Source organism: Manihot esculenta, chromosome 6, assembly GCF_001659605.2.
Source record: "Manihot esculenta cultivar AM560-2 chromosome 6, M.esculenta_v8, whole genome shotgun sequence".
In the NCBI taxonomy this organism is placed as follows: domain Eukaryota; kingdom Viridiplantae; phylum Streptophyta; class Magnoliopsida; order Malpighiales; family Euphorbiaceae; genus Manihot; species Manihot esculenta.
This window is the reverse complement of record NC_035166.2, coordinates 22921435-22949399: the sequence shown is the minus strand read 5'-3', so window position 1 is coordinate 22949399 and position 27965 is coordinate 22921435. Positions and strand designations below refer to the sequence as shown.

The 27965-nt window shown below is 32.6% G+C and overlaps 4 protein-coding genes and 1 long non-coding RNA gene across 8 annotated transcripts; 3 read left to right on the top strand and 2 right to left on the bottom strand.

Moving 5' to 3' along the window:
• Positions 1-1130: 1130 nt before the first annotated feature.
• On the top strand, positions 1131-5781 carry LOC110617418 (RINT1-like protein MAG2). 3 transcript variants are annotated; one of them, XR_002488371.2, is made up of 5 exons: positions 1131-1591; positions 1726-1836; positions 2904-3007; positions 3093-5103; positions 5591-5781. XR_002488371.2 is itself a non-coding variant. In XM_021760170.2 (4 exons), exons 1-4 carry the CDS (start codon positions 1294-1296, stop codon positions 5013-5015), a joined length of 2436 nt encoding a protein of 811 aa, XP_021615862.1. In that variant the 5' UTR covers positions 1131-1293; the 3' UTR covers positions 5016-5298. The 3 variants fall into 3 exon arrangements, 1 of the variants encoding a protein (XP_021615862.1); XR_002488370.2 differs by having other exon boundaries at positions 5588-5781; XM_021760170.2 differs by lacking the exon at positions 5591-5781 and having other exon boundaries at positions 3093-5298.
• Positions 5782-12174: 6393 nt separating this feature from the next.
• Positions 12175-12880, top strand: LOC110618158. Its single transcript, XR_002488470.2, has 3 exons — positions 12175-12323; positions 12447-12495; positions 12610-12880. It is a non-coding gene; the product is annotated as an uncharacterized LOC110618158 (long non-coding RNA).
• Positions 12881-14581: 1701 nt separating this feature from the next.
• On the bottom strand, positions 14582-17131 carry LOC110618182 (40S ribosomal protein S9-2). Its single transcript, XM_021761274.2, has 3 exons — positions 16982-17131; positions 15787-16168; positions 14582-15006 (listed from the first exon to the last, which is right to left on the bottom strand). Exons 1-3 carry the CDS (start codon positions 17007-17009, stop codon positions 14823-14825), a joined length of 594 nt encoding a protein of 197 aa, XP_021616966.1. The 5' UTR covers positions 17010-17131; the 3' UTR covers positions 14582-14822.
• Positions 17132-18635: 1504 nt separating this feature from the next.
• LOC110617685 (microtubule-associated protein RP/EB family member 1A) lies at positions 18636-22658 on the top strand. Its single transcript, XM_021760640.2, has 8 exons — positions 18636-19126; positions 20554-20622; positions 20719-20805; positions 21278-21384; positions 21491-21621; positions 21718-21779; positions 22041-22154; positions 22291-22658. The coding sequence occupies exons 1-8, from the start codon at positions 19019-19021 to the stop codon at positions 22414-22416; spliced, it is 804 nt and encodes a 267-aa protein (XP_021616332.1). The 5' UTR covers positions 18636-19018; the 3' UTR covers positions 22417-22658.
• A 469-nt stretch (positions 22659-23127) lies between these two features.
• Positions 23128-26315, bottom strand: LOC110617686 (HVA22-like protein a). Of its 2 annotated transcripts, XM_021760641.2 has the most exons (5): positions 26029-26315; positions 25683-25709; positions 24312-24434; positions 23634-23880; positions 23128-23451 (listed from the first exon to the last, which is right to left on the bottom strand). In XM_021760641.2, exons 1-5 carry the CDS (start codon positions 26088-26090, stop codon positions 23389-23391), a joined length of 522 nt encoding a protein of 173 aa, XP_021616333.1. In that variant the 5' UTR covers positions 26091-26315; the 3' UTR covers positions 23128-23388. The 2 variants fall into 2 exon arrangements, with proteins under 2 accessions (XP_021616333.1, XP_021616334.1); XM_021760642.2 differs by lacking the exon at positions 25683-25709.
• Between the last annotated feature and the right edge of the window lie 1650 nt (positions 26316-27965).

Here is a 27965-nt window from a genome sequence, read left to right as displayed (position 1 = left end):
CAAGAAAAGATGGTGAAAACTGGAAAAAGAAAAATAAACGGCGAAGGCCAAGAATGTCCCAAACAGCGATGCTTGTCGTTATTGAATGTCCAGTACGTCGTCATATTGGCACATTTATAACTCTTGGATTTGTGTACTTCAGTTGTGACATCAGATACTTGGCCTATGTTGCATGAGCACGGCTGGAGTTTTGTGCACGTCAGAGGACAGAGGGCCGAAAAGGCAGTTTTTTAATTTTATTTTTTCTCTTTCTTGTTTTGTTTTTTTTCTTTCTTTCATCTTTTTCTACCTTGCCTTTTTTAAGTTGAATTTTAATTCTCCGGAGTTTTTTTTTTTTTTTTCTCAAACGTATTAAGCTTCATTAGATAACAAAATCACAGTCCAGACAAACAGCCAAACGTCTAAGCATTAAAAATAAAAATTTAGGTCTTTAAAGTTTAAAAAAAAAAAATCAAAAAGAAATTAATTCTAAAAATTCACATTCAAGACAGATTCATTATATACGAAAATCGCTTTAGAAACACTGTTGTAGCTTCTCTTTTCAATTATCTTTGGTGTCATTTTCAACGACCAAACAGCTCCAAAAAGACGTCTCACTCCACAATAGTTAGAAATTTAAAATAAAATAGAATTATAGTAATCAATTTATATATTATTATAATGAAAAAAAGTGAATAATACTTTTAAAATAATAAAAAAAATTAATAAAAATTTATGAGACAGTAATAAATTAATTTAAAATTTAAAATTTATTAATTATTGTACATGACTACATTAAATTAATTTACGCACATAAATTTATTCCTCTCAAGTGATTTTAATAATAGAATTTCCGACATTCAAAATTGTTGTACTTTATTTAAAAAAACAAAAATTGTTGAACATGCTACGTGCTTTTTTTTTTTTTTTTCTTTTGGGTCTTGCTTGCTATGCCGGGCCCAATGAAGAATTCGTAAGTCAAAGTTTCTTCCGATCCCTTCTCTCTACAAAATGAAATTTCGAGCTGCGGGGTCGTTTTGATTAAGGTGCATGGGTCTTAATTTCAGCCCGAGCACAGCCCGAGCTCAGTTACGAGTTCAAGCACAGCCCACCTGCAATCCCGAACCGATAATCCAACCCACGATCTACCGATTGATTTTGGGTCGGAGTCGGAAACAGTGCTCTCTCCCTGGAAGCCTAACAAAACAAACAAACAAGATTCGTTCATCTTCTTTGTTCGTTCTTACGGAATCCGATCAAATCCCAACCTAACATTACCCATTCGATCGAATTTACCTTGCTAATGGCTTAGCTATGGAATCCAAAATCCAAAATTTCCCTCTATTCTCGACTCTCTCCTCCTCAGTTGTCTCATTTCTCAATGAGAGACTCCACAATCAAGAAGATCTAGCGACGGCACCTACCCTAGTCTCAGAGCTCCAATCGCAGTGTTTGGATTTGGACCAAGCCCTACTCGACCTCAACTCGAGGCTTGAATTAAGTCTTCTTGCTTATGCTTCCTTCTCCGATCGAATTCATGGCCTATTCAGTGATGCCAGTTCCAAGTTGACCGATCTGGGCTCGTTGACGCGCGCTCCAACTTCACTATCAGGTCCTGTTGCCTCCGTTTATTTACAAATTGATAATATGTATATGCAGGATCATTATACGTGTTTCGCTTTAAAGATTTTTTTTAATGCTTGTTTTAAATGCTGAAATTCTTAATTTGGGAATTCGTGCGTGTAGATGGAGGAGGAGGAGGTGAGGGAGAAGGGAGGAAGGGGCAGCTATTCCGCGAGGAGCTGCCAGCTCTTGCTAAGGAGGTGGCGAGAGTGGAAACTGTTCGAGCTTATGCTGGTGATTTTTTTTTTTTACATGCTTTGAGATATGGAAATGTGAATTAAGTAAAAGATGAGAAAGGTGCTGGTTTTTCTTTTACAATTAAAAAACATTAACTAGAATGTTATCATGATGGGATAACTTCAAATTATATCTTTAGATTTTTCCTTTCTTTTCAAAAAAATAAAATAAATTTTCTGCATACTTGGTCTTATTTCTAAAGGAGAGGTGAATTGGTGCCTTCAATCAATATGCGTGCACGCGTCCAACATTTTTGGACTTTGTTGCCTTATCACTTTAAACCGAAACTGGATGGACTCATGGATGGAGAAGTGGATCCATGTAGCCAACCCTAGCTGGTTAGGTACTTAGGGTTAAGGCTTAGTTGACTTGGGTTAGTTTTTTTTGCTCTGATTGATTCTAATTTCACTTGAACCATTTCAAAGTTTTTTTTTTTGGTGCTCTCATTTTATTCTTAAACTATGCCACTGTGGAATATAGGAAAAGAGATGGAATAACTTCATTTCATTGGCAAGGTTTCTACACCTCATGCTTTTGTGCTTTTTCATGAAATGGATATCATTTTATCATTGTCGAGGCAAATATAAAGTGCTAATGTCACTAACCTTACGCCTTTGACTAGCTGTGGTGCCATACACTCTCGCTTCTCTTGTGTGAGATGGGACTTCCTTGGATAAACTGTGTAGTTATATAGATTTAAAATTAAAAGATGAATGGAACTGCATTATGATCTCCAACATGGGATTATCAGAATCAGTTAGCAGGGTCCTTGATTATTCTTTGAGGTGGTTTACATGCAGGATGTAAAGGAGGTGTAAAAGTAGCAATTGTCTGTGTTTCACTGGTGAATTGATCGGTGTTATCTTCCACTACTCAGATTATGGGTTCTGCCATTTTATTTACTTGTTTTTCCCCTTACTTTCTTACATATCAGCTGTTTTCTACTTTTACCTTTCCAAGAACTAGTCATTGGAATGCTTTCTATTGTTTAACTTATGCTCCATCAAGATTTTCTAGCCGTCTTAAACTACTTTCATTCTTTTTTTTTTTTTTGCATCTCTCAGAGACGGCATTGAAGCTTGACACTTTAGTTGGTGATATTGAAGATACTGTATCTTCTGCTATGAACAAAAACATGAGGAAACTGTCATCTACGCAGAGTTCAGAAGTGTGTGTGATTCATTTATTTTCAACTTTAATATTTTGTAGCAAAGATTGTTTTTTTACTCCATTTATTATTTTTGTATTTGCAGGAAATGCGCCTGCTTGCAATTGAAACACTTGATCAAATGGAAGATGTTTTAACTTCAATCACAAAGACACGTCCTCAGTGGACACGTCTTGTATCTGCAGTTGATCACAGAATAGATAGAGCTTTGGCCATTTTAAGACCCCAAGCAGTTGCAGATCATCGGTCTCTTCTTGCTTCTCTTGGATGGCCACCACCACTTTCCACCATGACTTCGGCAAACCTTGACACTGGGAAATCAGCTGAAGTCACCAATCCTCTCTTCACAATGGAAGGGGACCTCAAACACCAGTACTGTGAAAACTTTCTTGCATTGTGCCGCTTGCAAGCATTGCAGAGACGAAGAAAATCTCGGCAACTTGAGGGCCATAATAGGGAGGTTGCTTTGCATCAACCACTATGGGCGATTGAAGAACTGGTAAATCCTATATCAATTGCATGCCAACGACATTTCTCAAAGTGGACTGATAAGCTGGAATTTATTTTTGCTCTTGTGTATAAGATCACAAGGGATTATGTTGACACCATGGATGAATTATTGCAACCGCTAGTTGATGAAGCAAGGCTAGTTGGGTACAGTTGCAGAGAAGAATGGATTTCGGCTATGGTAACCTCTTTATCAACATACTTAGCAAAAGAAATATTCCCTGTTTATGTCAGTCAACTAAATGAAGAGAGCACTGCTGGCATGCAATCACAGGCTAGAATATCATGGCTCCAACTTGTTGACTTGATCATTGCTTTTGATAAAAGAATTCAGTCTCTGGTAACACATTCTGAAATCATGTTTTCCCTTGAGGAAGATGGGAACTTGCGGAAGATCTCGTCTCTGTCTGTGTTCTGTGACAGACCTGACTGGCTTGATCTATGGGCAGAAATAGAGCTTAGTGACACAGTTGAGAAGATAAAAACAGAGATGGAAGTTGAGCGAAATTGGACAGTGAAAATCCAAGGGGCTGCTCTTGTATCTGATCCTGAAAAGTACAGATCTCCTGCTGTTTCCAGTGCCTTTCTTCGGCGTCTATCAATGGTGGTTGATCGATGTCGATCACTGCCCACCACTTCTCTGAGGTCTAGGTTTCTCAGGTTGGCTGGTGCACCAGTTCTGCAGAGATTTTTGGATTGTGTTCTTCTGAGGTGCCAGGAGGCTGAAGGGCTGACTGCATTGACAGACGATGATGCTCTAATCAAAGTTGCGAATTCCATAAATGCTGCTCACTACATTGAGTCGGTTTTGAAGGAATGGAGTGAGGACATTTTTTTCCTTGAAATGAGACTTGATCATGGTGATCAGCTGGGAATGTCTATTCATGATGATGAAGGCAGGGAGGCTCCAGTTGATGGACCTGTTAGTGTCATTTTTTATGAGGAGGTGGGAAAGTTGGAGGAATTTAGAAAAGAGTGGGTTGAAAAGATATCAGTGGTTGTTTTGAGGGGCTTTGATGCTAGGTGTCGAGATTATTTGAAAAACAGGAGGCAATGGCAGGACAATGGTGAAGAAGGTTGGACAGTGTCCAGAAATTTGGTTGGGGCTTTAGATTATCTACAAGGTAAGATGGCAGTAGTGGAAGAAAACTTGAATGGGATAGATTTTGTTGGTGTGTGGAGAAGTTTGGCTGCTGGAGTGGATCGCTTGCTTTTCAATTGTATTCTTATGAGCAACGTAAAGTTTCATGATTGTGGAGTTGAAAGGTTTAATCATGACTTGGAGGTTTTGTTTGGGGTATTTGGAGCTTGGTGCTTAAGGCCTGAAGGCTTTTTCCCCAAATTAAGTGATGGCTTGAAGCTGTTAAATATGGAGGAGGAGAAGCTGAAGCTTCAAGGTAGTCTTATGGGAGGTGAGCAATGGATGAAGGCGATCGGAATCAGGCATTTAAGTTCGAGCGAGTCTGAGAAGATAATGAACAGTAGAGTATTCATGGGTTAAGGGCTTTTAATGCTAGAAACTTTTTTCCTTAGTATTGATCACCCAAAGGATTATTCAAACTTGGAAGTAAAACGAGAGGTTCATTCAGGTAATTGATGCAATTGTATAAATTCTTTGTTGTACATGGCTCTACCTTATGGACTGACCAATTCTTTTTTTTTTTTTTTTCCTTCTAAATGTTACAAGAAAACAATAAAATTATTTTGCTTAATTCTGAAGAACTGTTGGAGAGGAGGATTATTCTAACACGTTTTTCATATTTATAGTCAGAATTTGTAGGTCTTAAATTTGATTTTTCTTTGATATGTTTTTAGTTAAATGAGGAATTTCACTTGTTGAAAGTGTTCAATTGAGGGTATTTTAAATTTTTTGTTCAAATTAGTTCAAAGCTTTCAATTTAAGCTGAAAAATGAAAATTTTTAGACTAAATTTCTTGATTTATTGAATTAGATAAAAAAGATTAAGAAATTCAATATCATGGCTTTTCTGTACTGCGTGTTTTTGTTTAGTTGTGTGTGTTTTCAGTTATCACTAGGAATTTGATAATTTAGTATTCATTTGGTGATGTGAAGAAGGAACCAGACAATACAGCTTTATCTTTGAATTGGTAAATGGCTGTGCAATGAGATATTGTTTCCATTTACTGCATGCGCAAGTGGTTCTGCTGAGCGAATGGTCTGAAGATTACAAGGTTTAAGCTTTCTGGGCTGCCTTCCATTTTCTCTTTTTCCATTGTCCTTTCTTCAACAGTAGTTTGATATTTTTGGAAGCATTACCAAACGACACCATTATTAATGGCAAGGTACTTTGTGAAAATTGCCCTATTATTTTCAAATTTAACGTTGTATATGAATAACCTAAATTACTCCTAACTCGTTTTTTTTTTTTAAAATTGTTTAGTAATCTAAAAAGTCTTTCAAATTTAAATATAAATTCATATAGGGTATAGCTAATATAATGTATATAACTTATTTTGATATAAGAGCTCGTGTAATACTCTTCAAATCAAATATTTACTATGAGATTTAACTGTAGCTAATATCCTCATTATTTCAATTATGTTATACATCTTTTTCATAGAAAAAAATAATAATTTAAAAAGTGTTAGATTCTTTTTTATAGGAAAATTTATTGTAATTACATCGATTGTTTCTAATAAGCATTTATCAAAATTCCAAGTAAATACCAATACAATATGACTTCCCATCCTGTGACGAGTATCCTGATAACTAATAGTTTCAGGCGTCGGAACTGGAATTAGGGGGCAACAAATTCTTGTTCTAATTGCACTTTGATTTCAATTCTATCAAATACGACAGTCATTTTTCTTAAATAATTTTAATCTAGAATCAAACTAAATTTAATTCAAAATAATTTTTAAGTCCAATTCTGAAAACCCCTGACGTATCTATTAATACAATATGCTCCTCCCATTATAAAAATAAACCTAATTTTCCTTTTCATTTGTCTTAAATTATATATTATTTTTTTAAATGATAATTTATTTATTAACATCTAAATATACTCCAATTTAATATTTATTAAAAAGTAGACTTTATTAGTATTAACAATAATTTAATAATATAATGATATGAGTTGAGAGTATATTAAGAAAATCATATACAATTTGTTACTTTAACTGCATTAACTACTTTTCTTAACTTTGTGAAAATTATTAGACTTATGTTAAAGGGAGCAAAGAATTATTAAATATGGGTGAGGGCTTCTTCTTTTCTCTTTAATTTCTTAAAGAGAGAAAACTCTCCTTTATCTTCTATTTTCTTTTCTGGGGCTAAAGGCTTTTACTTTGCTGCTTAGACGTTACCTTCCCACTGCTCCTCTGACAAGGGGAAGCTTTCTTCTCAATGACCAGGTTGGTTGTAAATAGTCTTTTTTTTCCTTTTTTATTTGGTTTTTGACCAGGTTGATAGTAAATAGTCCTTTTTTTCTTTTTTATTTGATTTTTGTAGTAAAGCGGTAAATAGTCCTTTTTCTCTTTGTTATTTGATTTTTGTAGTAGAGCCGTAGTAGGATTCCATTTAAATTAAAAAATATAATTGAATTGAATTAATTTAAAATTTTATTTTAATTTTTTATTTATTTCAGTTAGATTTAATTTTTAATTTAAAAAATTTTAATTATTTTAATTTAGTTTGATTTAATTTTAATCAGAAAAATTAAAAAAATCGAATTAAATTTATTAGTAATAATAGTATATTATTTTTAATAATATAAAGGTATTATATTATAATTAAAATTAAAATATTTTCAATTAAATTTTAAAATATTAAAAGTAAAATGTAAAAAATAAAAAATTTATTAAAAATTTAAATTAAATTGAATCGAATTGAAGTCAGACCGATTTAATTCGATTTTTAACTAAAATAAATTTAATTAAATTATTATAAATAATAAATTTTTAATTATTAATTTATTTAATTTGATTTGATTTTGAATTCAAGATCAAGTAATGGAGGGTTTCTTTTGACTGCTTGGTTTCTTTTTGTGTGGTTTGCACCTCCTCCCCCTCCTGCCGGTGGTGTTTACATTTGGTACTACTTCTCTTGATAATACGTGAATGCTTGTAGCGGCTGTCAAAGCTGCTCCTCCAACCTCAATCTTTCATGTCTACCCCATATCTAGATCTCATACCTTAATTTTTTTATTCTCCTTTAACTCTGAAGAATCTGAGTTTTATCTGATTGAGCTCTCCCTTTAGATCTTAGGTGGGTAGGACTAGAAGAACTTCTTTCTCCTTGTTACTAACTGGGAGTGGCATAACTTGGATCTTTAACCGTGGTTGTTAGATCAAGTTTGGGTATTGGGGTCTAGGGCTCCGGATTCCAACTGGCACCTAATTGTTTATGGGACCCAAAGCCCATAAATTAGTTGATAATGTATTATAGATTTTGGGTCCTTTTACCTGGTATAGTATACACCTTCAAACATTTATAAAATCTTTACCTTCTATAAAAGCACAAAAAGGAATTATTAAGTATGGACAGACATCCTATATCTTGTGTTTGAAATAGCATATGTGATTGAAAATTTTGGGGAGTGAATTACTAAAAAAACATGTCATCATTCATTAGTTTTGAACTAATATCTATAATAAATAAAAAAATTGCAAATTTTATACAGATTAAATATAAAAATATTTAAATATTTAATTTTAAAAATATAAAAACTGATTCATAAATTATACTAAAACTTAAAAATTCAAGTGTAGTTTATATAATATAAAATTATTTACCCATATTGAAAAAAATTTAAATGTTTATCAAGGTATTTTAGATATTTGAAATATGAATTATCCGTTTAACCGATTGACTAAAAAAATTAGAGATGAAAAGATCTGCAATTTGAACAGATTAATTATATAGAAATTTAAACGTTGAATTTTAAAGATACATAAACTAATTTGTTAATTACGTTAATACTCAAAAATTAAATTGTAATTTATGCTAATAATAATAAACCTAGTATAAGTTGAATTAAGAAGCATGTTAACAAAGTTCGAGCTTAAAATTAAAAATCTTAACTCAAATTTGTGCTGATCTTGGAATTAATAATTATAAATTATTTTCAGTAATTATTAATTATCATTAATATAAATAATATTAAGGGAGAGTAAATAAATTAAAAAAATTATATAAATACAATTCATAACAAAATAATATAAATAAATAAAAACCACACAAATTTTAATATAAAACGACTGGAATTAAAAAATAAGCTATATAATATCATTTCTTCGTATTTATTCAACTAGTCCTTCATATCTCTTCCTATTTATTCAACTAGTCAACTCGAAGGAGAAAAATAAATCAAACTTCAACATTTATGTAACTTTAAAAAATAACATAAAAAATAATTTTTGTATTTTTTTATAATATTTTCTTTTATAAATATATATTATTTAAAATTAAAATATAATTATAATTTTTTATAAATATAATAAATATTTGTAATCTAATTAATCATTATTAATATACTTTTATAATTATTATCATCTTCAATATATTTAGTGTCAAAAATTAAAATTTTAATTTAATTAATTTAAATATAAATCATATAAATATTAAAATAAATTAATAATTTGTAGTATACATAATAATTTTTATTTAAATAACTTAATTACAAATAATATATTTGAAACTCATTGAGTAAACTATATAATTTTAGTTCAAATGACATAGTTTTAATTATTTATATAAGTTTATAGTTATTTTAATAATTTAATGTTGATTTTTGTAAGGATAATTATAGTATAATTACTATACAAATATTATTTATAAAATATAATTATTTATAATTTAATTTTAATTTTATAATAAAAAATTAAGTTAATATTATAATTATATAATGAATAATTTTAGTATATAAAATAATAAATTTTTTCTAAATATAAATATTAAATATTAAATATTAAATACTAAATATGAGATATGGATGAACGTGTTTATAAATTTACTTAATTAGTTTGTTTAACGAATTAAGTTTTGTTCACGAATTTACTCAATAAAATAGTTTACGAGTTTATTCAATGAATTAACTCGTTAATCTATTCATATTTATGAATTTGAAAATGCATTAGTTCGTGAATCTAAATAAATCGAATACTAATGAGTTTAAATTCGATTCATGTAAGTAAGATTCAATTCGAAATTAATTCACGTAAAAACCGTATCTGAGTTTGATCGAATTTTTATGGAGACGATTTTGAATAATTTAATTCATTTATGCCCTACTTTTAACTCAATAGTCTATATCTATATGATAAATCCAAAATTTGGGAGCTAAATTAAAATGTTGACAATGGAGGCTATCTTCCTTGAATTATTAAGTATTAACTGATATTTTTTTTTTATTGAAATGGAGACTGAAAATTGAAAGAATAGAATATGAAAATTTTCAAATTTAATTAGATGCACTTGTCACCTTTTTAAATTAGTGAGTGCTACTAGACGATTTATATCTTGAAATAGCACATGTGAGTGGACATTGAGGGATGGAGGTAAATGAGACTAATCCACCAAATAAAAACAACACCACACAATTATTGGGAACGGTGTCTCAAACACGTAAAAAATGAAGCTTTCCTATTCCTGATGGACTAGTATGGGGAGTTTGGTCATTCTCTTTTTATCTTGTTGTGCATGCATAGTCACATCAGAATTTAATCCAATTTTCCTTGCATCAGAGATGATAAATGTTTTTCCTTATAATAGACAAATGACCACTTGGAACTACTGTTAAATTTTCAGCATTCTTCTGGGTACCATAGTCTAGTAAGCTCAGTAGTTTCCAGGCTTGCAGGCCTATTAGTACTATCTAAAGAAATTTTCTAAGGCCTTATTTAATTGAGCTAACTAGATTAAAGAAGTGGTACTTTCTATGAAGTGCAAAAATAATTTATCAAAAAGCAAACCTTTCTTTCTCTCTGTGTTGCAGAATTGCCATCTTCTTCCAGGATGTTTCTTTTTCATACGTGGGTTGAGAAACAAATTTCAGGGTAAAATGAGTGCTTATTCCTTATTGAGTTGGGCTGTGTTGAAATACCACTCAGTAAACAAGCCATTTCATATGAATGCACTGAAAAATAATGATAATGTTAGAAACATGAGTATTGTTGCTTGAGTACAATGGTTGGGAGGTGATAACGGTCAACTCTGATGGACAAGGAATTGCTTTCTAAGCAAGTCTACAAGTGATTTTGTCTTTGTCACCCATGGCATATCATAATGCAGCAACCTCATTTATGGCATTAAAGTATAACACAAAGGTCTCTTATCTTTTTGTAAGTTTTAGTCTAAAACCAAAACAAAACTCGTTGACATATGTGGATAAAAACATGGTACAAACTACAAAGTGTGCCTTCAAAGACCCATGAGGCAAGCTAGAGGCAAGCTAGAGACAAGGCATCATCATTTCGGTAGCAAGTAGGCATCTAATTAGAATAACTATTAATTAATTAATTAATTAAAAAAAAAGCAAGAAAAAGAAGTGAAGCTCCTAAGCTTAATTTTATATATAATGATTTTAGTAATCTTAAATTAAATATTTATTCTAAATTTTATATGTTAATTATTTACATGCCTTATTTATTTAAAGGCTATTAAATTTATTTTTATATGAACTTAAATTCTAGTGACACGTGTCCAATTAGCTATATATTTCGAATTAATTTAACAAATAAAATAGCACGTACTTTAAGATTGCTTTTTAAAAAATCTAATTTAATGTTTTATTAGTTTCAAAAAAATATTTTATATTTTAACATTAATTAAAACATTCATTAAAATTAGTTAATGAAAATTTTTAATTAAAAAACAAATCATTTTTAAAGAAGTGATTTTCTTTATTCAAAAAATAAAGTAATTTTCTAGATTTTAAAAAATTTGTTAATACTACTATTTATAAATTTATACTATTTTTATTTTTTAAATTAAAATTAAAGAAAATAAATTATTTAGTATTTTTCATAAAAAATATTTTTTAAAAAATATTACAATTTATTTTTCGTGTGTAAGAATTATTATATTCAAACCAGAACAATTGAACAAACCAAATCAATATGTTTATTTTGGATTTAATTTTAAAAAATTTTAATTAATTTAATTTAATTTTAATAAAAAAATTTAGCAAAATTGAATCAAATAGTTATTTTTTCTATTTGAATAAATGGGTATATAAACTATGGAGCTTTCCTTTTTAATTTTTAGAATTTTTAATTTAAATGTTTTTAATTTATATTATTTAATAATTACTATTAAAAAATTAAAATTAAAATATTTCAATTAAATTTTAAAATATTAAAATAAAACTTAAATAAACTAATTAAAAAATTTAACCCATCAAATCGAATAGATTTATACCAAAATCTTAGCCATTCAATTCAAATCAATTTAACAATTTTGAAACAAATGGACGGTCCTGTAAATGTGCCAAAATTTGTATGAGAACATCATAGGTGGAAGCAAAAGAAAATTTTTTTTTTAAAAAAAATGAAGGACCTACTTGATTATGGACCCATTTGGTGCAGAAATGTGGGACCTAATCATGTTCATCCAAGTCATCAATGTCCTCTCCAACTCTTTTTAAGCTGCTAATGCTTACCATTCCAATCTCCATCTTCCCCCCCTGAGTGCGGATAGTAAAAACCAGCAAAACACTGAAGGAAACCACAGAGTTTCAGCTATGCCTAGAAGAAGATCATCAGGAGCCCTCACTGAAGATGATATCAATGAGCTCATTTTCAAACTACAAGCACTGCTGCCCCAGCTTAATCAAAGGCAGGCCTCCAGGGTATTTCTTCTTTTTATCTTCACTTCTTTAATACTTCCACCAAATAATTGATTTTCCTTCAGGAACACGGGTTTGATTCCTTATTCAACCCTGTCTTCTGTTGAACACGTTATAACCATACAGACATTTTCGACATTAGACAAAAAGCATGCAACGCAAGCTCCTGACTGAGGTGGTTGAATGTATAGTTTTCCCTTTGCATCTTAGATGAACCATGCATGGTCGTTTATATATATACAAGTAGTAATTAAAATGCAAGCAGAAAATTTGTGCTTTGTTGTTGCAGGCATCAGCATCCAGAGTTTTGAAGGAAACATGCAGATACATCAGGAAGCTACGAACTGAGGTGGATGGGTTGAGTGAAAGACTATCACAGTTGCTGGACTCCATGGACATCTCTAATATTGATATAGAATCCCTCGTTATAAGTATTCTACAACAATGATACGCACCCGTTTTACTAAATACTTCCACCCTCATATGTATGGAATTAATAATTATGAAGCTATTTTCCTGTATTAATTAGTTTCTCTAATATATGCTTAATTTGATGGGCATGCAGCTTTCTTTTTTCTTCTTCTTTCTCTGTCTTTCTCCAAACTTTATTTTTCTGCAGATTCTTACTTACATGCACCCAGATATATAATTTAAAATTTAAAAAACGAACCTATTGGTATAAAATTTTAATTTTATCATTATTTATTGTACAAATAACTTATACAGTAAGAATTTTATTTATAATTATAATTATGGGCCACATTAATTTTTTTTTTTTTATAATTATTGGCATTGGTCCCATGTCTTAAATTTTTATTTATGTTTTACCTAGCTACTTGCAATTAACAAAGAAACAAAATAGAATAGGAATGTGGTTGGCACATCAGGGGATTATGATAATAATAATAATATGATATGGCATTCTTTTATTAGGCATTAGAGACAGGAAATGAATTGAAATTGATGGGTTATGAACCGTACAGATGGCAATTCTGGTTTGGATGTGTTGTTAAAATTGCATAACTATGATGAAATTTTAGTATTTAGTATGAAATTAGATCTTCAGATCATCTGCGTGTCGGTGTGAAGACAACCCTGAACCCGCTAAAGTTAATCAGCTATATATATGGCATTAATTCTTACAGCAGAACTTTGGAAGATTGGCAAGCCATCAAGCTGTGAATTGTTGGAGCCGAGAGATTTAAAACAATTCTGCCATTGAGATCTTGGAAGCTTATTTTGCAATCATGTTTCCAATCAATTCTTTTAACTTTGTTGATCGAGAAATTGAACAAGTCTCCACAAAATAATTTATATACGAAAGTACTTTTTTAATTGTTTTTTAAAAACAACTTATTTTTTATTATTTAATTATACTGTTAAAAAATAAAATTATATATAGAAAATTTAATAATTTTTTATTTCAAAAAAATAATATTAATAATTTTTTTAAAAATCTTAAAATGATTTATTTTTAATTAAATAAAATAAATATTTTCTAAAAACGAATGTAGTTTAAATTGTCCTATTCACTCAAATGTGATTTTAGATTTTATTTGATTGAGAGTAATTTAGTTAGATAATTTAGAATTTTCAGAAAGTACTAAATTTATATTTGTGTGGTTGACATTTTTTTTGAATTTTCTAAAATTCAAAATCTTTAACAAAAAGTAACTGAAAAGTGAATTTTTCATTCCTGACCAATTTGAACTGTCAATTACTTATAAATACATTTTAAAAATCTCATGAATGGAACTGATTGCTGTCCGTAGCTCACTATAGGTGCAAGAAATAAAGAGGAAATGTGTAACAACAAAATATCCAACAACAAAACGATAAGATTCTGGATTGTCGGAACACAGACCTGTTGGATTCATCAAAGTAAATTAATAGAAGTGCTACCGCAGCTATTAGCAGGGATCAAAACGATAAGACTCTGGATTTGTGGTGCCTCCTCTGACCAGGAATTCAAGACCCCTGATTCTTGAAAGTTTAACATGCAGAAAAGCCCTCCATTTTGCAGGGAGCAGAAAACATCTTAATGTTATAGCTGAAGGCGATTCTTTCATTACCATAGTAAAATCCTTCTAGTCATTTATGACATTTGTAAATTGCTTTCTCGTTTTGATGTAATCCATTTTTATAAATGGTCTTTATTGTAATATTTTACTGCCTGAACGGTTTTTATCAATGAATACCATATCCTTCTTGATTCCAGGGAAAAAAAAAACAAGGTGCATGGGTTTAACACAAATACTCTATAAGCAGAAAGCAATATTGTCACTTGGTGGGAAAAAATTATAATAATCCTCAGCACAGGTCATAGCTACATAATTCATAACAAAACAAAACCAATATCAAACTTCAGGAAGCAAACCATTTATGCAGCAATATGTAAACTCTAAAAAAGGAAAGAAAAAACAAGCCTAGCCCTTAAGAGTAACAATAAAACTAGCCAAGAAAGTAGCACAGGCTCTAATAGCATGGTGCTAAACTCAAAGCTCACTCCTCGTCCTCCTCATCACCATCTCCACCAGAAGCCTTCTTGCTAGCTGCTCTCTGGTTCTTTCTCTTCACTCTTCCAGGACGCCCACCCCCAAATGGACTTGTCAAGGAGAAATCAATGTGCTTCTGTGAATCAACCCTCACCATAAAAGATGGAATGTTCACCACCTGCCTTCCAACCCTGCCAACCCAACAAGTTAGAGGATATAGCATATTATGTAAATGGCTGTGTCATCATTACTACAAAAGAAAAAGAGGGAGCCAAAATATTTTGAACAAAAGTCAACAATGATGTTAATGATGACAAACTGTATTTCACAACAACATGGAATCTTATCTACAATACTGATTCTTCCAAACATGGTGAAAAAACCAGCAGCAAGTGATGACACTTGCTAAAATTACGTTCCCAATTTCTAACAGGGCCAGAATGCATATCAATACATGTAAAGAACCAAAAGCCTCAATCCAGAAACTTAATCAGCGCCAAACGCTTAATTAGAATTTCAACCGATCATCAAACAAGCTGCTTTCTAATCTTCTGTTTTCCCACCCTTTTGATAATCAGAGGGATTTGAACACAAAAATCCCAATACTTCTACTTCAACAAATTGCATGGTAGTCTTCACAAACCCATGCTATTGGCAAACCTGGTGAAACTTTTCCTATTACTTTCCCACAACATTAATTATCAGTCCTTTCAAGTCAATGCAACACCTGATAATCATCATATTGCACTACTCCAGTGATTCTGCGAGAAATTATTTATCCTAAAGCTCAAAATTTTGTAACTTCACTGGAAATTTAAACCTTTACACCATTAGCAGAATAACTAAGATGGCTAAGTTATTACAAGTCACGAAGCAACAGGATGTTATGAAAATCTTCAAAAAGCATAAAATGAAACGAGACAAATACTGACATTTTCTATTTCTACTACCAACTTGCATAATAAGCACACCTGATATGCCTCTGCCTGATAAGCACACGGGCATGGTGGATGGACTTTGCCATACCAGACTTGAAGACAAGTGTTTGCAGACGGCGCTCAAGGAAGTTCTCCACAGTCAAGGCCAATACATAATCAAGCTTGTTCTGACTCTCATCCAATAGACCATAACGGTTCATCCTGCGGAGAAGAGCTTCACCCTCAAAGATCCGACGAGGGTTCTTCTCATCAAGAGTCAAAAGCATTCTAGCAGCATTACGAATTCGGCTCAGTGCATACTGGACTCTCCATAGCTCTCTCTTGCACCGCAAACCATACTCTCCCACCAACTTTAGCTCTGCATCCAATCGCTCTTTCTCATAGGGGCGACGGGGCTTCTTAAATGTCTTCCCATCTATTTATTCAGAATTTGCAGTAAAAATCATAAATAAATCACAAAATCAATTATCAGACTAACATGTATATAAAACACATATTCTGCTTGGAGTCTGTTTGACACTAACAAGAAGCAATGTCTTCCCATCTATTTATTCAGAATTTGCAGTAAAAATCATAAATAAATCACAAAATCAATTATCAGACTAACATGTATATAAAACACATATTCTGCTTGGAGTCTGTTTGACACTAACAAGAAGCAGGCTCTTTAGCTTGCAGAAGGCTATATAAGCCTGAGATGCTTAATCAAGCTTCACATATAACCATAAATGATGAAAGCTTTCATTTCGTTAGATCAAAAAATTCCAACCTAAAATTTTACAGCTTCAAAACTAATTTACTTATTATTGTCTATCACTTCGCTATCAACTAAAAATATCATGAAACCTTGAAGCCTCAAAAGTTCACTATGCACCATTCAGATAAACAAACACACTCAAACTGCAAAACAACCATTTTCAGACTAGTCGCAAATCAAAAGAAATAATATATAGATCTCAGCGTGGTTTCTACTTTCCGTTTGTTTTCTTTAATTCTCAGCAACCAAACATATAATCCAGCTTAGGACCAGCAATTTACGGATCAACCATTCAATAAATAAATAAACAGCAAACCAAACATATCGAAGTACATATTTTTCACAGTTAAATGCTTCACTCATACAAGATGAATCACTATTTAAATATTTAAAAAAATTGCTACACTAATTGCATAGAAAGAAAATGCGCGAACGGAGGGAGAGAGAGAGAGAGCAAGATGTATAGATTACAGTTGCGATAGAAGGAAACGTGCACCATCGCTCAGCTCCTATGGGACTGTTCTTTCACAGAGCTCTTGGTCTCAAGCTAGGTTTAAGTTCTTAGAAAATGAACATTTATAAGGCAAGGAAGCACTAAAACCCTAATCCCAGTTTCTCACACACTCGCGCAGAGCTTTGCTAATGGTCTTCTTTTTAGGCCCGGCCCATCAACCATCTTTAGTTCGTTTCCAAAGCGGTCAGCCTATGAACTTAGCCCAAGATCAATTCCCCCTAATTTCTAGTGGCCTCTTTCTTTCTCTATGTTTGAGAAATTTTTTTGGAGAAAGAAAATTTTAAAAAAAAAAGTGAACTTAAACAAAAAGAAAAAAATTGGTTTTTATTGTGTTCTACTATTGGAAACTTTATTTTTTGAAATAGTTATTATTGAGAAATAAGATAAAACTACAATATCATCGAAAACTCACAAAGTGTTTTGCTTTTGTAGGAGATGTTGAAAGACAAGATTTGAATAAAGATTCTCGTAGAGATTAAAATGAAATTGGTACAACTTTCTGCCTTCACATTGAAGCCCTAGACTTTTTTAACAAGCTTTAGCTTCAAGCCTTAAAGAAAACTTCACATCACATCTACCATCTCTTCCTTTTAGCTTTTCACCTTTTACATCTTCAATTTTCCCATTATAACTTGGAAGTTTGCATCATTTGTATATAATATTTTCTCCATTTTATAATTTTATATAGGACCTTTTTAATTCTTAAAGTGCCAATTTTACCAACTTAAACTGCTATTGGTCTCAGTTTTTTCTTATAGCAGTAATGTTAAGAATTCAATTTTATTTTTATTTTTATAAAAAGTCTATGCATAGAGATATTTTACATATTTAAGGGAAAACTAAAGTAAGTTATTTATTTATATTATTGGGAAAAGGTAATAGAGTTAATAGCTTTTGGGGAAAGAAGTCATAGTTTGAGATGAGACTGAAAGAGACCAAGTTATCACCTAAAGTTTCATTGTTATGTTTTGGTGTTTTATTGGTAAGTGTTTATTTATTTATATATTTATTGTGATGGATGATGTGAATCAGATTCTTCCACCCTCACTGCACAAGCAAGTATTTTCACTCCGAGTTGAGTGATGGTGACAACGACTCTGCCTCACATGCATAAACAGGATTGTCCAAATGTTTCCTTTTCTTTTTTAAGAATTTAAGTCATAAAATTTTAAAAAATAAAAAATAAAAAAATTAAGGTATTCAGATGCATAAATTTTATATCTCAATTTGTTTCGTCAAAATATGAAGGACTAGGGAATTGATCGCATACAATCATGTAAAAATTAAGGAAATGAATTATCGAAAAGGGAATTTGAAATAAGTAGAATATCAAAACATAAAAATAAATAATAATTTTTTAATTTATTACAAATAAAAAATTATTTAAATACAGCTAAATAATTTTAAAAATTTGAGGAATTTACGTTTGCGGAGGGAGTATAATTTTGGGTTAGAAATAATCAACATGTAATAAATGATTTAACTAAAGATGGGAAATGATTTGATTTTTTTGCATTAAAGGAAAAATTAGATTCGTTAAAATTAGGCGTTAAAAATTGTTTGAAAGAAATAAACCGCATTACAAATAAGGGCCGGCCGGGTTGTTGCCAGCCAACAAAAAGCATTACTTCCATTTGTCCCTTTCACCAGTCCCTCTCTCTCTCTCTCTCTCTCTCTCTCCTTCCCTCTCACCGGTCATTTCTCAGTACGCTTCAGTTTATAAAATCACACACTACAATTCAATTTCGAAAATTAGAACCCCCCTAATTTCTTGCTCTTTCACCTAATCTCTCCTTTACACCGAATGCAACATCCTGCATTTTCATCCCCATTTCTTCTTCTTCTTCTCTTTTATGCCCTTTTGTGTGTGCAAGTTTTGTGCTTTTGAGTTCAGTATTATAATACAAGAAGAGACAAAATTTGGGTTTTTGGGTTCCCTGGGGATAGAGAGAGAGGGGCAGAGAAGCACGGAAACGTAAAAAGGAAAGAAAGAAATGGCTTCGAATATAGGGATGATGGATAGTGCATATTTTGTGGGAAGGAATGAGATATTGACGTGGATCAACAATAGGCTTCAGCTCAATCTTACCCGCATTGAAGAGGTTCCCCTTTTTAAGTTTTCTGGTTTCTTCCGTAGTGTTGTTTCAGAGGATTTATGTTGTGTATTGGGTTTTGATGGTTGTTAAATTTTTATTTTTTATCTAATTTGAGGGATGTTGCCTGTGATTGTATGGTTTGCATGCATAAACAAGTGTTTCCAAGCAATTATATATATATATATTTTGCTTTTAAAATGTGCTCTGTTTTCCAGAAAAGGTACCTTTGAACATTTGTTCGTCTTTCTATCAACTCGCATTTTCATGTTTCCAAGTACCAAATGGAGATTTTTTTTCCCGACTTACATTATTTCTCTAATCTTCTTTGTATGCTATTATACTTGATTTTTTTTTATTTACTGGCAATTGTGGAGGTGGAATTTTTGTGACAAAAGTAATTGATCTAGATGAATTTTGATACTGTTTCATGATTTATGGCATTGCCTAACTTGAAACTAACTTGGCCTGAGGTGCATTTTTCATGGGTCAGATTAAATTAGCTATTAGCAGTACGTATATTAACTTCTGTATGCATAGCGGTTGTCAAAGCTAAGCAATTTGTTATCATGAGATAGATGCTTCTGCATCTTGCTAAACCCTCAACTGAATTTGTAGAATAACCTTATTGAATGTAGCTGAAATTTGTTCAGGTGAGATCCCATTAGAAGTTCTCACAACTGTACAGTTCAATTGATGATAATGAATCATCTGGCTGGTATCACAGGGAAGTACCCATTATTTAATTCTTTCTTGAAACTGAGAGTGCCAAGGAATTAGACATTTTAAGGATGGTGAAACTAATGTTTTTCAGGATGTTTTCCTCGTCATCTGATTCTAGTAGAGGGTTTGCATTTTTTGGTCTCAAGTGCCATTTAGGTTTAGGAGCTAATGTCCATGTTACTTGAGTAGCTATGGTGGTCTAATAATCCTGATACCCTGGGAGCATAATTTATGTGCAAAGGAATGCTGCTTTTTTTAATTTTTTTTTTTTACGTTAATTACTATCCCTTTTTCTGAAGTTCATGAAAGGATTTTGTATTCAAAATCTGTGCTGTCTGCATCTTGCTTTGCTTTAGGGATAACTTATGGAGATTGATATATCTTTTAGTGTCATTATAATTTGGCCTTCAGAATTAGAACATGTATTGCTAGGTTGCGAAACATGACTATTAACATTTGTTTTTATAGGTAACATGAATTTCATAAGGGTTTATGCAAGTAATTTCCTTTCAGTTGATATGCCCTTCTGCTGAGCTCGTTCCAGCTATGAATTATTTGAGTTGAATTGTTGATTTCATAAATGAAACCTAGTTTCTTAGCTATCGGAATCATAAACTTTCTTTGAATTGGATAGGTTTTGTATGATTTTTCTGTGAAATAAATTTTGGGCTTCTCTATCTCTTTAATTTTTCTTATACCAATCATTTGGCTAGGCTGCATCCGGTGCTGTGCAGTGTCAGATGATGGATATGACTTATCCAGGAGTTGTTCCCATGCACAAGGTGACAATGCATTCATGTCTTCGTATCAACCTCATCTAGTTTGTCATTGTAATTGTGGTATAGCTTCACATTGGTTTCAATTCTGGTTTATTGTAGGTGAATTTCGATGCAAAAACAGAATATGATATGATCCAAAACTACAAGGTTCTGCAGGATGTATTCAACAAGCTGAAGATTGAAAAGGTACTTTTGTTTTCAAATATAATCTGAATTTGTTGCACATCACTTGATCTCAGTTTCACTTCTCATGTAAAGTGTTAGACTCATTAGTGAATCCACAACAGGAAGTTTACATTATATCAAAGATGAGCTTGTAGTTTCTATCCTTAGACAATAGTTGGATTTTGTTTACACAATTCCATGATTTTTAATGTTGCTAGATTTTTCAGCCCAGCATATAATTTTGGCCTCTATTCCTTGGAGGATCAACCATTGTGCTGGCATTATTATGCCTGGCTTGTTTATTTGGCTTTAGAAGGAAGACATGAATATGATTAAAGATAAGATTGAGAAGACTGCTTTTGTCAACAAATGAATTGACTGACTTGTAGTGTCAGCATTTTATGTTGGAAACATGGTTAGCAAGTTCAGTTCTAATATTAGAGCTTGCAATTGTACTTTTCTTCACATTTCTTTTCTTTTGGTTATATGGCAGCATGTTGAAGTTAACAGGCTCGTTAAAGGTCGACCATTGGACAACTTAGAGTTCTTACAATGGTTGAAGCGATACTGTGATTCTGTCAATGGTGGCATCATGAATGAGTTTGTTGCTTTCTCTCTCATCATCATCCTTCTGTCATATTGTATTCTTTAACTAATATTATCTTAACCTTGAACGTATATCATTGCTTATTTAATGTTTTAATAGGAATTATAATCCTGTGGAACGGAGAATTAAGGGTGGAAAGGACCGTAGCTCCAAGGGAACTCTGAAGACCTCAAAATCACTGCAATCAAACAATATGTCTGGTGACCCTGTTGGCCTAAGTAAAGTGTCTGGTTAGTTGCATTATAAAACATTTTGTTTGTTGGTGCCCTACATTTTCACTTCATTCCTTTGCAGTCATGTGCACTGTTTGATGCATCTTACTACAGGGCCAAAGCAAGGGAGGGGAGGTGGGGCTAATTCTTCAGAGATAGAGACTTTATCCAGGGAGGTATCCAGCATTAATTTCAAAAAAATGAACAGGTTTTCTAGCTTGAATTACATAAAATGAGCAGGTTTCATTTCCCTTGGCTTTTGTGTTTATGATGGTCATCAGTGCAGATAATCTTTTTCAGTGGTCAAGGATTATGTACTAGACAAGATAAACTATCTTCCATTATTTAAAAATTTTGTATTGTTATTATTGTTTTTTTCCTTTTGTTTGCTTGTAATACAGAACTTTTGAGTATTAAAGATTGCCGTGTATTTGCAGATCACTGAACTCAAGCTGTCTGTGAGCCATTTGGAAAAGGAAAGAGATTTTTACTTTGCAAAATTAAGGGATATAGAGTTACTTTGTCAAACTCCTGAATTGGAGGACCTCCCAGTAAGTGTTCTAAACACATGATCATTCTAATTGTATTTATATAAACGAGACAGACAAGAAATGATTAGTGCTATTAATGTGGTGGGCAAGGGGTTACATCTTCAACTTACGACTATGTTTTTTTATACGTTCGCAGATGGCTGTTGCAATCAAGAAGATATTGTATGCTGCTGATGCTAAGGAATCTGCACTTGAAGAAGCTCAGGAATATTTGTATCAAGCTATGAATGATGGTGAAGCTGACGATGAAGATGAGGCCTGAATTTTGATCAGCAATGGAAAAAGGGAAGACACTTTCAGGGACTTGTTAAACAAAATCCCAGGAGACTGATGATCTTTCATTGTGCTCTAGACTTTTCAAAACTTTTGACAAAAATAAAAGTTGTCTTTCTGGATGTTATCTTGAACTGGAGCAATCTGCTTTTGTTTCATATGAGGTTGTTGGTTTCCAATGTATACTCATATTGTTCGCATCAATGAAAATATTTTTCAAGTGCTCCACAATATACTTGTATTTCTGGGTTTTTTCGAAAAGGGTGGGTTGTTCATGTATATTTTTCTTCTTCAAAAATTTTTTATTATCAGAAAAATTAAGATGACTTGAACAAGGAAACAAATTAAAATTTCATGATTTCTATAAAAAAAATGTAGACTTTCTGTTGAAGTCAAATAAAACGAAAATAAAATTTTTAATCTGCAAATCAGTGTGTCCACGCTTTAGCAAGAGATCCGTATGATTATGCATTGAGAATCATGACGAAAAGAATAAACAGGAAAAAGGCAAGTGAAAAAACAAAGTACGGCGAAAATCGACTTCATTAAGAGCAATATAACAATTCTGTGGTGTTACTTCTTCACTCACATTTACTGTATACAGCACTAAAATCATGTGCTTCTGTTGTGCTCAATAATTTTCCATCGTTAAGTACCTAATAAATGCTAACTGTGAAAATAGAAATCCAACATTACCAAATAAGAAGAAGAATTGATGCACGATATCTTTAGATAATCTTTACTTCCATGAGAAATGTGCAGTGTTGAAAAATAACTTCAAAAAAAAAAAAAGAGAAACCAAATGATGACAGGTAATTACATACTATATAAACATTAAAACATCCAGTTTTCTTCACAAAAGAAAACTCTGGTTTTGCCCATGAAGAGAAGCCTAGAACTCAAGTTAGTCATACCCAATGCAAATTTACCTCGTAACAGATCAAAACGAGAGTTACAAGCCTTAATATCTATAGTCCTCATCGAAGATTTTGTTTGTGTAACCGTTACTCCTGGACTTATTACCCTGCAAACAAAGGAGGAGGAAGGGGAAAGATGAAATTTACTGATATATACTCTAATGGACTATCTAACGAGCCATAGTCACTGTCAACTAGGTAGAAGGTATAACAACTCACTATTAGAATCAGTTAAATCTCAAAACCAGTACTAAGGATAAAAAACAATCATTACTTCTTCAATGCATACCCTGTGAATGAGCTTCTCAAATGCTTCAGTCCCATTCTCATCAATGTATCTTTCAGCAGCAGTTAAAATGTCATCTGTATTTCTGATGACATCCTTCTGTCTGGGGACATACCAGACATTAATGGTTTGCTGTGGGTTAACAAAGAGAGGTCTCATAAAATGCTGATAAACATATGCAGCGCCACTGAAGTATGGGATCACCAACCAGCATGTGAGAATGAGCTTCGCATATGACCAGATTGGTATCCTGCCATTACAGATATAGAAAATTCCAGCAATGCATGCTTAGTCTCAATAAATGACATTTTATCAACATATGAGAAATTTCAACTCTTGGTGAAATTACCAAAACAAAGGCAAAGTTTCAGATTATTTGATATTTTCCCTGGAATTTTATTCACATTGAAAGAATATACTGAATTTGCAGTTTTACACCAAACAACCACGTCACACATAAGCGAAAGCTGCTCTTCAAAAATAAGAGAAATGTGAGCAATAAATTCTACTGACAACAAAAGCATATTTAGGATAAATTTGATATTGGATATATATGCACTCCAAATTCAATCAAAATGGACATTGAATGCAGTTCCTACTGTCAAAATTCACAAACAATGATGCACATAACAAACAGAAAACAAGCATATTACAAGGTCAAGAGCACAACACGCTCCTTACCATTCGATGACTTTGGCAAAGGTGAGCTCGAAGAGAGTAATCATAGAATGAAGGACCCAATAAGTAAGCCATTGTTGATCATCAACAGAAGATCTGGTCTCAATTGCCCTAATTGAGGCATATCTGCCAAAAAATTGAAATTAAATACCATAATAAATATGCATTTCAGTCCCATAACCCCGCTTCCACCCCAAATTAGATGTAGCTACTACGAAAACAAAGAGAGAGAGATAGATTAACATTATGTTTGGTTCAATTCTGTTAAATTTAGAATAACAAAAGAGAGAGAAGACAATAACACAAGAAGATTTACGTGGTTCGGCTATGAGAGTCTACATCTACGGACACAAAACTTCAAAGGGTTACATCTTTATTGAATTGGGTTATTTTTAATAGAAGATCCAAGACATATATGGCATGATACCATAAATGAAGGGATTCTCCAACTTTAATAGGAATATATCAAATCTCATAATTATAGGAATATATAAACATAATTATTCTATCTATTTAGGAAAACAAATCCTATATTAAATAGAATCAACTTTCTATAACATTCCCCTTAATTATAATTTAGAATCTCATCAATTCTAACATTCCCCCTTAATGAGATTCTATGTGAAAGCCAAAAACTTCCTTATAACAGCTTCCAACCAGCAACTCACGAGCACATTAAAAAATACTCGCACAAAAGCTCTCACACAAAGTACCATAATACAAAATAATCCTTAGAATTGCACTTTCCTCCCCAAAGGCAATACCAGCTAGAAAACACCAACATAAAATTCCTCTCAAGAGGTAATACCGATGAGAAAATATCACCACAAAACAACTCTTAGGATTGAACAAACCATACCAATCGAACACAAAAATAGGTGTGAACAATACCCATCAGTGTCAATAAATAGAGCCCATGAACAGTAACCAAACAAAAAATCTCAAAAAATTAGAAGTCCTGATATTATGTTAAATTTATAATAATAAAGAGAAAGAAGACAATAACACAGGAAGATTTACTTAGTTCGGCTATGAGAGCCTACATCCACGAACACAAGACCAAGGGCTACATCTTTATTGAATTGGATTATCTCACTAATACAAAAGGTTCCCTGTAACATATACGGTATAATACTATAAATGAAGAGATTCTCCGACTATAATAGGAATACATCAAATCCCATAATCATAGGAATATATAGATATAATTTCCCTTAATTGTAGCTTGAAATCTCATCAATTCTTAAAATTTTGTGAAATTCAATTGAATTCCATATTTTGTGTGTTTGGTCTAAAGAGAAATTAGAATTCAATTGAATTCCACACAATTCTAATCATAGAATTTAATCAAACACTATGTAAAAGGCAACTTACAGAGGATAAACAAGACTAACCACAGGCCTGCAGATTAAACAAATTAGAAATTAGTTACGAATCGTCAGTGTCAATTCATCTTTTTTTTTCTGAAAGCAAGTGTCAATTCATCTTTATAATTAATTTTCTTCACTCTCTTGAGATAAAAAAACAAAAATTATCGTTTTTTAGCAAACTGGCAAAATGATATATCTTCAAAAAGAAAAAAAAAAAACAACAACAATAGAATGCCATCTTTTTATCACTGCCTTAACGAATACCCAAACTTATTGCTGTCTTTGCCTCCGTTAAGCAATCAGATTCAATCGAATAGGTAAAGAAAAGGAAATTTGAGAAAGAGACGCACCCAGCAAGAACATCAAAGTTCTTGAGAACCACCTTGAGGAAGCTTCCAGCTCCAGATCCCATTCCTAAAAGCAAGCAGTGTGCTATTTCCTCGTCTTCTTTCTTGTCCTGTTCCTCAATCTCCTACAACAAGTAGCTACGGTTTTTGAGTTTTATTAAATTTCTTTTTCAGGTTATGCTTCTGCAGACAAGTATGTTAAAGCTGAAAGAGCCGATGTAAGAGAAACTGCCGAAGCTGCCTGCCAAAAAACCCGGTAGCTAGCCTACTAAGTGGAGTTTAACTAGTCCCTCCAATCAATCCGTTTAAATAGCGGACCCAGAGTAAGAATCTTAATTGTCCCAAGTATTGACCGTCGATCTGAGGTAGGCCCACCCTGCTCTTTTCTTTTCTTTTTTTTAAGCTACTCGTGGAATTGGTTAATAATATATATATATAATAAATTTCGGTTGCAATTTACGACTATATTAATAGTATTAATTTTATTTTGCGAATGTTCAATTTTACTCTATCTTTTTCTTGAAAACATATTTTTTCTCATTAACTTTTTTGTCTTTTTTTGTTTTTTTTTTACTCTTCTCCTCAAAATTTATTCTCACTTCATAACTGTTTTGCCTTTTAACAAGATGTGTTTATTATTTTTCTGTATAGTCTGAAAAATTATGTCTATATCCTTCTATGTAATCTCATTCTACTACTCCACTTGCATGATTTTTTCGTCTTTTCAGTGTTTTCGATCTGGCTTCATATTTGCGTACCATTGTACTTGCTAGTATACTCTCACCCTCACAAAACGACGTCGTCTTCTCATTAGCTTCCTATCTCCCTTAAAAAGAAAGACCTCAAAGACGACTAAGGTAAAACTCAGAAGAGCAGACCACTAAAGTCAGGCTAGAAGGGCAGACTACTGATATCAGACTGGAAAGACAGCTCACTGATGTCAGGCTGGTAGGGCAGACCGCTAAAGTCAGGTTGGAAGGACAAAACCTGAAAGGGCAAACCACTAAATTTAGATTGGAAGGGAAAGATCCGGAATGGTAGACCACTAAGTTCATGTTAGAAAGACATGACCTGGAAGGGCAGACCACTAAAGTCAGGCTGGAAAGGCAGATCACTAAGGTAAGGTCAGAAGGGCAAGGCTAGAAAGAAGACCACCAAGGTCTAACTTTCCAAAAGAGTAGACCACCAAGGTCAGACCTTCCAAAAGGAAGATCACGAAAGTTAAACCTTTCAAAAGGAAGACCACTAAGATCCGACCTTTCAATAGAGTAGACTACCAAGGTCAAATATTCCAAATGGAAGACCATCAAAATTAAGCCTTTCAAAAGGAAGACCACCAAGGTCAGACCTTCCAAAAGAGCAGACCACCAAGATCAGACCTTCTAAAGAAAGAACACTAAGGTTAGACCTTCCAAAAAGAAAGCCTCAAAGAGGAAGATCTCACTAAGGTAAGACTCGAAAAGGCATACCATTAAGATCAGGTTGAAAAGGCGGACCACTAAGGTTAGGCTGGAGGGACAAACCACTAAAGTCAGGTCGGAAGGGCAAGACCCGGAAGGGCAAACTACTAAGGTCAGATTGAAGGTGTAATACCCGGCTAGACCCCGACACCGGAATTCCTACCTTCCGGCGAAATCTCCGTTGGAATCCGAAATTTTTCGGATGTCGGAGCCTTCTAGAAGGGTAAAATAAAGATTTTCTAAAATGTTTTTATATGTTTTTATAGTTTTAATACTAAGTTTTTGAGTTAAAATTTTAAAAATGAAAAAGAAAAGAGCTTGAGGGAAGGACCCAGGTTCGGCCGCCGAACATGGGGCAGAAGCGGAGGCACTTTTGGCCCCCGAAGGTGGTATGGCCAGCCACCTATAAAAGGCCCCCTATCCGAAAATGGGCGAGTTTTCTCTCTCCATTTCCTGGCAAGGTGAGTCTCCGCCACCCCT